Here is an 11,064-nt window from a genome sequence, read left to right on the forward strand (position 1 = left end):
ATTATTGTGAGCTTTTAAAAAGCTTTTCTGTTGTTTTTGCTTAGGTATACCTCATATGCTATCATAGTAGTATCATACATATAGTTTGCCTTTAGATGTCTGATAACAAAATATCGTTGGTAAAATAAATGAAGTATTAACTACTTTACCTCTCTATACTGATACATGGCCACATTTTTAGGTAAGTTACAAACAATTTAGTTCTTATTCTTATCAATATACAACTTACGGTAGAAGCCCATTACGACTAAAATCTTCTTAGTACATTGCTGTATTGTATGCACATGATTTAGTATGATCAAGCAAAAGCAAATTAAGTTGAAAGAAACGGTATTTTTTGAAAAAATCCTTGGGCAATAACCAAACACAGAAGCTAACGATATTAAAAGTATCCCCTTATTTTTAATTTTAGATTAAACTGCAAATAGAAAGCACGCTATCGAGCAGGTATCATTGCGATTTTATTTGTGAACCCATTTGCTGACGACCATAAAAGCCGGACCAAGCGTGCTCCGCTAAACCACTACACTCAACATCAGATTGGCCAACTGTTGGAGCGATCTACATTGCAACTGCACGTGTGCTTATTAATATCAAAATAATCGGAAAAAAGAAGCAAAACGGACACCTTTTCGTGATAAGTACAGTGATGAAAGGAAAACAACTATCAAGGACAAAACAATTGTGAAATTATTTAGTTAGGCTTATCGGATCGGAGCGAACTGTCTTAGTTAATGTACAAAATTCAAAAGTCGGAAACCTATTATGTTGGACATTAATCCAAATTGTCGAAAAATAATGCTGAAGGGACGACGTATGTTAGAATTTTCTCGTGCATATGTGTGCATACCCCAATGGCATTGATACCACGCCCAAAAATGCAACCAATGTGACCAAAGTCAACTGGCACCAACGACAACGACAACAGAAACGCACAACTTTGGCCAAAGTACACAAAAATTACCGAGTTAAAAAACTTTATCTTAATTGCAGGCACTTTTTGTGCAGGCGGCAACTTTTTCGGGTTGCCGTTACCATTGCCGATGCCTTTGCCACTGAACAACGTGCATGTGAGCCACAATACGCAAATGTGTGTCGTTGTTCATGCCGCTTCTGCTGCCAGGATAGGACAGACCAGGACACACCCTAAATCACTGGCTTTTTATCAACTTCAACTTGAAACGAAATTCAAATGTTTCGTTCGTTTTCCCTAGCTTAGTCGGGCCGACGACGGCTGGCGAGCAGAATGACGATGAGTACGAGAGCGACTGGAAATCTGTGGGTCGGCCTCGGCCTTCGGCCCTCTTCCCTCGTCGGTCCTCCCTTGACTGTTGTCCCTAACAACCGGTGAAGTCCAAAAAACTGGCCACTTTGCACTAAGTACTCACACAAAATTCCGTTTGAAGTTTGTGCAGGTGTGGCACACACGCACACACATACACATATATATACACACACACACACACGCAACTCTTTTTTCTACTATTCCGCTCCATGCATTTGTAGCTGTGTGAGTGTGTGTGTGTACCGCTTGTAAATTGTATCCGTTTCAGGCACATAAATTGTTGTCAACTTCCGTTGGCTGCGACATCGTCGCCGGCACTGACCACTTCTGCAGCACGTTAAATGTGTCCAGCGCGCTTTGACTTAAAAGTGGTACCGTCCCGCACCACTCTGAACCACAGCAGAGCACCACATGCTACACGGCTGCCGTTTGTCTTTTTTTTTTTTGTGTGTGCTACCTTTCGGGTGCGCTCTCAGGCCAACTTTTGTTGCCTTTGCTTGGGTTGTTGCGTTCGCTTTGGCTTTTTCTCTTTCTGTGCCTGCTGTTCTTTGTGTTTTTTTACCTTCCTTTGGTGCTACTCAATGCACAGGTTCCAACTCCAACGTAATTGAATTTTTAATCTCGTTTATAGTCAAGTGATCTCTGGCATACTCGTGTACAACTGCGCATATTTTACGTGCCTTGGACGGCGAGGTTTTTGTTCAGTCCGCTACCCGTCGACTGAGTTTTACACAAATACTTATATATACGAGTATGTTTATATATATAGGCCAGCACATGCATAGTCACACTTATACACTGCGCAAATAAAGTTGTATCCATGGCCTGCTGATAATGAGGTAGTCGTTATGCTAAATAGTTTGGCTGCAACTTTTGGGCAGCAAAATTGCATATTACACTTTGGACTGTAAGTTGCCTCCGTTGGTTAGGCAAGCGTGAGCAAGCGTAATGAAATATCGTAATTCATATATGGCACACGAAATAAGTAGGTATGATAAATGTGGGTACCTACTCGTTTATGCAAATGGGGTCTGAGTGGTCTGGGGTTGACCAAAGAAAAAAGGCGAGGTAAGCTTGAAAGTAGCACTGCATTTCAAACATAAAGTAAACAAAGGGAATTTTAATTATGCAACATATAAGTAAGAATTAAATTAGGTTATGCAATTATTATATTATAACCCATTAGTTTGATAAGTAGGAAAGTGTTGGGAACTTAATGTAATCGGCTCACACTATTTACAAACTGAGAAGTCATTTAAAGTATTTTGAGTGCTTTAAGAATTCGTTCATTTGAGGTATGATAGAAATGGTTATGTGATTAGGAGATCTGCACAGTTTTGGCTTATCGTGCCCAGCTTGGGCTTGTACAGTCAACTTAGTTTAATTATGGACCCCAGATTATAAACGTAATTATTTCCGCTTTGTAAAATTACAAATTTATTTCCCACGCCGCTCCTCCATTAACCCAAACCAAAACTTAAACCAATTTGAACCAATCAAGTCTGGCATGTCGAGGCGTGCATCATTAGGCCAAAATTGTTTGGTTGCTTGCTTCACGCGCTTGCCACGTTTAATTAAGACTTAATTGGAAGCAGCGCATTGCACACTTTCGGCTCTGACACAGTTTTATTTTCACGGCTATCGCTGTCGCTGTCGTCGTTGCCGTTGCTATGCACCCTGCAGATGAAAAATACTTGTGAAAATTCCTATCCTTGTATATATATGTTCTATATGTAGGTGTTATTGGCATGGCTGAGCTCAAAAATACTAGCATATTGATCTAGAATTTATTAAATATTAAGGCATGCACTAGATGGAGAGTCAAATCTAGACAGCCAGTCTTTGCCTCTGTCTAAGTCCGGGCGAGCAAACGCACACAGATAGTCAAAGTTTAATATCGATGGCAGGGGCTTAACTCGAACTGACCTACTGTTTGATTTTCATTAAAACCACTCAGCTGGTATGCTTATCTTAATTATGAGATTTCGGCATAATATTTACATTTGAAGAGCCACTGCCTGCTGCACAATACTGGGCTGTCTCAGCTGCCTCAGCTGTGTGTTGCTGTGTGTGAATGTTTAAGTATGCGAGTGCTTAGCTATGTGTCTGCTTGAATATGTTCGAGACGCTGTCTATCAATCGGCCTGTTTGCCTATGTTTTCGTATGTGCTTCATCTTTGGTCAGTGCAAATGTTTGTGGCTTTTGCCCGACTCCAGCAGTGCGTATACGTAATGTGTGACTGGCAGAAGGCAAATTATGCCGAACCACAATGGGTAGTCAGGGCAGTTCAAGTATTCAGGCCACTTTCTGGCTGCTGATGTTCTAAATTTTTTAGCTGCAATAATTATTCGGCAATTAGCAAAATGTTCAATAATGCAGCTTCTGTTCCATAGCAGCTGCCGTTACACTTTTTGACTGCACTCGGTAAACTTCTAATTGCCATTAGCGCACTTTACTTTTGGGTAGGTGTTTGGTGTTTCGTGTTGAAGCTTTGGGGGCCAGGTGAGCCCGGCCCAACGCCGTCTGTTGCTTTTGGCGCGTAATTACGCCACGGCACGCCGTTAGCTGCTGGGCGGTGTCTGTAATTTAGTACTAATGGCGCACTTAAAGTGCAGGCAATTATTTTATGTAGACCTACTACGAGTATGTATGTATGTATATGCAAAGGTGTGCTCTCGCAATTCGCGCTCGAGTAGTTTTAATAACGGGTGTCGGCCCCATAGCCCGTATTGTGTGATGGCTGAGCGCCTTGATTGGATGGCTCTTGGGGGGTGTGCATTTCCACCTGCTAGAAGTGCCTGAAAGATATAATATTGCAAACGAATATCTCCTAATGCCGACTACTTAAAATTTAAAACCAATTCCCTTAATCCTACCATAGCTTATGTTATGTACCAAGGCTATATAATACATGCTGTACAAAATATGAAGATCAAATGCACGGTGCACATGAAAAAATCGAAAATAAAATCTTTTTGTTTTGTCGCATTCTTTTTTCGTAAATCCCCCAACTGTCAGTCACATAAATCTTATTGAGCAAAAGTTTCAAATACTAACACTTGCCGCAGCAAACATACTCGTACATAGACACAACCAGTCTGCCATTTGCACATCTATGTATGTACATGTATGTGCATGTCTGTGTAGACCCAACAATCAGTCCATAACTGCGCTTTTATGTGCCGGTTCACTGGAGACTAATGCCGTGTGCTATCAAAAATATGCAAAAATCAACTGCACATGTGCGAGTGGGTCCTGCTGCTTTTGGCCCTGGCCGCGTTCGGCTATCAAACTACGGAAAACAATATGCGCTGCCCAATTCTTTTTTTTACCGCTGCACTTACACCGAATAGTTTTTTCCTCAAAAAGGTAGCACAAAAATATAGTTTGACAAGTTTGGCTGGAAGAGCGGCAGGAGCAGGAAAAATAAGGGCGACTAACGGAAAAAACAACAGCAATGACAGAAACAACAAAGTGATGTGAATGTCTTGATTTGCATAAGCTCAGTGCGCCAGCTTGGCAATATTTTTTTGTCTCCCTTTTATGACAGCGACAATCGATAGTTAGATAGCTGTGGCAACTACGCGTCGTTTGGGGAACTATCAATCAAAATTTCATATGGCAAACAGGCCCGCCAAACAGAAAAAATGGCGAAATACAACAACAACAACATTCACATTCTGTATATGGTGTTTGGATTTATGCACATTGCTTAATTAAAATTCATGCACGAGCCTTGCTTGGTCTAGGCAAGGCATTTAAAAACGCCATTTAGGCTGTCACCAAGGATTAATAAAAAAGAAAAAAGGAATAAGGATAAGAAGAGATACACTTTTAACAAATTTATTTTTACATACATACATTTTACATACATTGCCATTTTTTATTATAAACTTGCACGTTTGAAACTTGCGCAAAGTTTGGTGCACTCAATATATTTTGTTGTCTAGCTCTTGGTGTTTCTCTTGATGTTGCTGCTGCTCATATTGTTGTCGTTTTTTTTTTTGCTTTTGCTGTTCGATTTTTTGTATTGCTGGCGCTCACCCAAAGCACTCATAAATCAAAAAATTTCTGTTGTTTGCTTACAGACGCCGACGACACAAGCATTTGTATGTACGCGTGTGTGTATGTATGTGTGCGATGTGTGTATAAATCACAAAGCATGTCCTTTGCCAATACAAACACAATTGAGCGCATGCATATGCAGCAACACAGACTGCGTAAAAAAAGTAGTTAAAGAAATTGCGTTAAAAAATTTGATTAAAAAGTTTGTCGCCGACATTGTGTGAAGTGACAGCAGCTGCTCATGTATGTATATGTACATTCAACTCTCATACATACACAATCACAAACTCATACACACACCCTAATGCTAACTCACAATTCAACTGTCATTGGCCATTGTGCCTATCGCTTTATAGATTTGCTCCACTGCGGTTCTCGTTATAAATCTTTCAAAAACCACACAAAACGAACTGGAATTCAATTTTACATTGACATTTGAGACAAGGCCGTCAAATACTGCTGATGCTGGTGCTAATGCTGTCCAACACAGTCTAGACTACAACAAACATGCGGCGCTCGTGACTGCAGTAATACAAAATCAAATTTTGTGTTTGGCTCTGTGATCATAATTAGTGCCGTCCTGTCAATGGCAAATGTTTTTGTTTCCGTTTTAAAATTTATGTGGGCTCTAATTGCCGTTTGGCAAACCTTCTCCCCATCCTTCTAAAACTTTGGATCTCAAGTTTTATTTGTCAGCATATTTGGCATTGTGGCTGCCACACCTGTCGTATGCGCAATGCTCGCAATTAAAAGTTTCTACTTTCGCAAACACATCCGTATTTGCTGTCAAATGTAATTGTCATTTTATAGAAATGTTGGAACACTGCGCACAGCAGCAGAAACGACAACAGCAGCTAGAAGAAAGAGCACTAGCAGCCGTATGCCAAAATGTCTCATTTGTGTCAGTTGTTTCGAATGTTTCGGTTCGAGATTGGGTCGCAGCATGCATTTCATTAGTTGGAAAGTTGACGCAAATTAGCATTGTTAGCGGAAGCTTGGAGTAAAACGTGTAGTTTGGTAACGTGATTCTTTTAATAAAAATCAGATTCAGCTTTTCTCAGCAAGTTCAAGGTTGCTAAAATATTACCATGTAAATCGAGGGAAGATCTTCTACTTTTTGCTATTTCACTTGTTTGCAATGGGGCAAGGCATTAGTTTTGTGCTGTGGCAAATGTGGTGCTAACAAGCATTTTCCTACTCGTATCCTACAAAGGAAATAGGTTTTCCGTTGCATTTGTTACAAAAAAAGCAGACACATACAGACGCATACACATATACAGAGTTGCAAGGACGCGCTCGACTGCTGAACGAACAAGGCGGTGGGCAAACAAAATGTAAAATGTGGCAAAAGGGAAAACTATGGAATTTCGTAGGCAGAAATCGCAGCGCCAAGAGCAGTGACTGCAAAAAATGCTAACAATGGAGACAAAGCTAAATGTCAGCCTAAAAGTATGCAATGCAATGCTTGCGTTTGTGTGGGTAAGGGAGTGCGTCCATTTGCAGATGTACCCTAGTTGAGCCGTGTTATAAGCTAAATACTATGACACACAAATACTCTTGTAGTCTTTGCATGAGTAACGTTTGTGCTTTGAAGTTCCATTAGCGAAGGGTGAGAGTTTTTGGCAACGTTGTAGATCGATTGAGATAAAGATTAAAAGAAGCTTTTGCGTATATGTGAGAATGAGGTGTGATAATGATGACAGCAGCATCTCTCTTTGTTGCAGACCAACTTCCATCGTATCTGCACTTGACATTTCTGCATACATTGCATGCGACTGACAATGCTGAGTGCTGGTATTGTTGCTGCTGTTTCTGATATTGAAATTGCATGATGAGTAAATATAAATATGCGAGCGTGTCAACAATTCTACAATTGAGCTTCAACTTTGCACACCCACATGCACATCCACACATGCAAATACAAACACTCAGACACACACACACACACACACACACACATCCACGCACACGTTCATGAGACCAACTGACATCTAGGCGAGTTTTTGGCCTTGTGTTTAATGCCTTTTATGTCCTTTATGCGTGTGTATACAAGTATGAATAAGTATGTGTGTAGTAATTGAAATCGCATCGAGACGTGAAATGAAACGTAAAGTCATCGAATCAATTGAAATGAAAATTAAATTAAATGCATGCGCTCATACATTTATTCATATGCCATACGACAGACATACTCTCTTATTCAGCAACCCATACAAATATACCCACATTCACATACAAATTCAATCTTAATTAAACACAGGCACGCATATTGAGTTCCTTGAAACGCAAAACCAGTCGATTGTGCGTGTATTTGTGTGCCTGTGCCTTTACCTTTTACGATTTTGCTTCTCTGTAGAACGTTTTTACATATTCGAACTTGCGCATATACTTATGTATGTATGTGTGTTTGGTGTGTGAAGCCAGCCGACGAGTAAATAAAGGTTCAATTAACATGCATTTTATTTATATAAACTTTTATTCAGGAACTCCTTAATGAGATCCAACAGAAAATGCTCAAGTTACTAACCAATAGCGGTTTAATTTATATGGATTGGAGAAAAAAGGGAAAGTACGAATATTGTTGCTGGATATTTGTGGTAAAAATCCTGCGGCTGCCATGAAGTGTTGTGAAATATTGTTCCCTGTTAGTTGAATGATTATGATATTTTAATACTTGTCGCCTTGTTTTTAATAAATGTATTTTATATGCATACATAAGTTTCTCCAGCAATGTGCTGTTTTTCATATCGATATACACATACACATATGTATATAGTATGTTTGCATGTAAGGGCTTAAGTGTGAGTGTTGAAAAGTTTTTAACATACTCAACTTTGCAGCTGTAAAGGCGTCAGCATTGGGCCAAAGTTGTGCGTAGACTTTTCCATAGCATGTGGCAAAGAGTGTTAAAGTTTTCCTTTTTATAATTTTTATTATTATTACCATGCCAATTTTGGGAAGTTTATTAAAATATGTGCATGTATGCACAAGAGCTGACCAGGCTTTCATTCAGTTTATTGATTTATACACATCTGCATGTACAGATAGATATGTAAGAATTATTTACACATAACGATTGATTGATGAAAGCGCCTTTGATGAATGGTTGGAAAAAAGTGGAGATGAAAAATGAACGTTCAATTTAAATGAGTTGGTAGTGCTTGGTTATATGAGGATCGTGTATCCATTTATATGCATATTCAACATCGGAAATCCCATAAAATAATAAAAAATTCGACGTCAAATAAAGTAAAGTATTGGGAACCTGCAAATATCCAAAGTTTAAATATATATGTATAAGTATTGCCTATCACCCTCATCTGCCATCGGCCATCTGCCGGTTGCCGTCTCCTTTTTCTTTCTTCCTCACACCGTCATTAAAATGCACAAACGGTAAAGCAAATAAAAGACTGTGAAGCACTCAAAAATAAAAACCACAGAAGCGCAACTGAAATGAATTTTATGAAATTGAAATGATTTCAAATGAGTGGCGAAAGCATCATTGTCTGTCACTGTGTTGGCTTGTTTGTGTGTGTGTATTCGTGAGTGTGTGGCACTCCTACATTAAACCACTTTGTGTGTATATACTTAAGCAAATGAATGAGCAAGCCTTAAAATCAAATTTTGTATTCTCGTTCGCTCTTGCCGCCACATTATAATGCATAATAATAAAAAGGCCGCCAGTTTGAAATGCTTTTAAACGCGCTCCCACTTTCTTATTTAATGCAGCTTTTGTACGACCAAGTAAAGCGAAAACGCACATAAGTGGAAATCTAATAAAGCCTTAGAGTTATGCGAAAGCAAATTGTCAATGTGACTTAGTTTCATGGCAGGGTTGGGGTTGTGAGCTATAAAATCAAATAAGCTCAGCCAATCGTCGCATAAATTTGTGACATATGTATGTACTACATATGTATGCATGCACGTATAGATATGCTATATAAATATATATCTACGCTAGGCAGCCACTGTGCGAGGGCACAGGAGATGTCGCAACATGTTTAAGTTGGTCAACAAACAGAACATGTCTGTGCATGTGCTATGGCATAACGTTCAACTAGAAGCAGGTAATGCCATTATAAGGCAATCGCATTTGCAATATATGTGCGCTGGTCCAACAAACATTTCATAAGCCACTACTTCTATATATATATATGTATACATAGTACTACACATACATATGTATGCGTATGCAGACTTTCAGAAAAACCAAACTAATTTTCCACTTTGCAGCACAATTTAAGCTGGCCAGCTTGAAAAGATTTCGTATTAAAGCGCTTGTTGAAAATGCAAACCTGTATGAAATATTTTTTCGATTCTTATATTTTGGCCTTTTGCAAGTTTCACAATTTCAATGACCATTTATTTTGGCTTTTTATCATCATCAGGTAAGTCCACCAAAATCTTTTCCTGTTTCTTTTTGGAACTCTCGGCATATTTCTTCTGTTTCTTTTCATCAGACACATCAATTTCAGTCTTTTTTTCCTTGGGCTTATCACCAACTATTGCATTTTTTATTTTCCTTATCACCCTAATGAACCAGTTTGGCTGCTCTTCCTCCACCTCTTCCTCCACCTCCTCCACCTCCCGTTCTACTGTCAACATTGCCAAAGCTGCAGCCACTGCCAATATCACCGCAATAGCCACATAGCCAGAAGCGTAAATTTCGGGCTTGGAGAGCAACACATTTAGGTGCCATATTAAGTGGCGCGACCCAGCAACGAAATGATAAACAAATGGCAAAACTATGAGAAATTTTAAAACATTGAATAAAGTTTGCCCGATTTCCAAGCCCTCGATCATCTTGGCCCAGTCATCAATGTCCCGTTCTCCCAACAATCCCGTCAATCCGAATGTCCAGATGCCCACCGTCAGCACCGCTCCACTAATACGCAACAGAATGGACATTGCTGAAGTTAGCTGTACCTTATAGATGGATAGGTGCGGTGACAGAACGCGCTTCAGTCGGAGGTTGCGCTCTTCATAGCTCATGTTGAGTGGGCACGAGGCAGGTATGATTTTCATGGTGATCTTTGGGCCCCTACCCTTGTTGCATTTTCCTTTAGCCATGTCATCACTGTACGCCATCCTAGGCGGCCAGGCAGGAGAAGTTGGCCAGAGAGTAATACGTTGATTGCAGACTGCATATTGCTGCAGATCGCAGTTCCCCTGTATCCTCAACCGGCGAAAAAAGTCTCGTCGTATAACGTGTCTAAAGGTGAAGAAACACTATATAATGGGAGAAGGCAGAAAGCGTATTGTCTGTAAAATAGTTCTGCACTTACGTAGCATACATTTGTTAGAGTGAACTCGTAATTTATTTAAATGTTACTCTGGAATATAGAAATGTCAACTAGCTTGTATACTGATTGATGTGGCAACAAAAAACTACTGAGGCTATAAAGCAAATTCATTTTTTAATTAAAAATTTAAGATGAAAACCAATTACCGGTGTAACAAGATTTAATAACCACTTGTGCTGGCAGCGGGGTGCGAAAAAATGGGTTAAAATTACATAAATTTTGCAGAAAATATGATGCAGGCAAAAAAAAAAAATGAAGGGGTGTGGTGTGGACGGGAACGGGACAGACATCGCTAAAGAAACGCCACAAAGTGAAATGTATGGAGTATGAAATTTTGCGGCAACGCACAACAGCATACACCCATATATATTCATACATACATACATACATGTCAATGTCAGCGTGAACAA

General features: G+C 39.6%; 1 protein-coding gene across 1 annotated transcript; it reads right to left on the reverse strand.

The window, feature by feature from the left end:
• Positions 1–9,651: 9,651 nt before the first annotated feature.
• Positions 9,652–10,678, reverse strand: LOC115624227. The gene is made up of 2 exons (XM_030518842.1): positions 10,637–10,678; positions 9,652–10,563 (listed from the first exon to the last, which is right to left on the reverse strand). Exons 1-2 carry the CDS (start codon positions 10,645–10,647, stop codon positions 9,714–9,716), a joined length of 861 nt encoding a protein of 286 aa, XP_030374702.1. The 5' UTR covers positions 10,648–10,678; the 3' UTR covers positions 9,652–9,713.
• Between the last annotated feature and the right edge of the window lie 386 nt (positions 10,679–11,064).

Source organism: Scaptodrosophila lebanonensis, unplaced genomic scaffold, assembly GCF_003285725.1.
Source record: "Scaptodrosophila lebanonensis strain 11010-0011.00,11010-0021.00 unplaced genomic scaffold, SlebRS2 tig00000053-arrow-pilon, whole genome shotgun sequence".
Taxonomy (NCBI): Eukaryota; Metazoa; Arthropoda; class Insecta; order Diptera; family Drosophilidae; genus Scaptodrosophila; species Scaptodrosophila lebanonensis.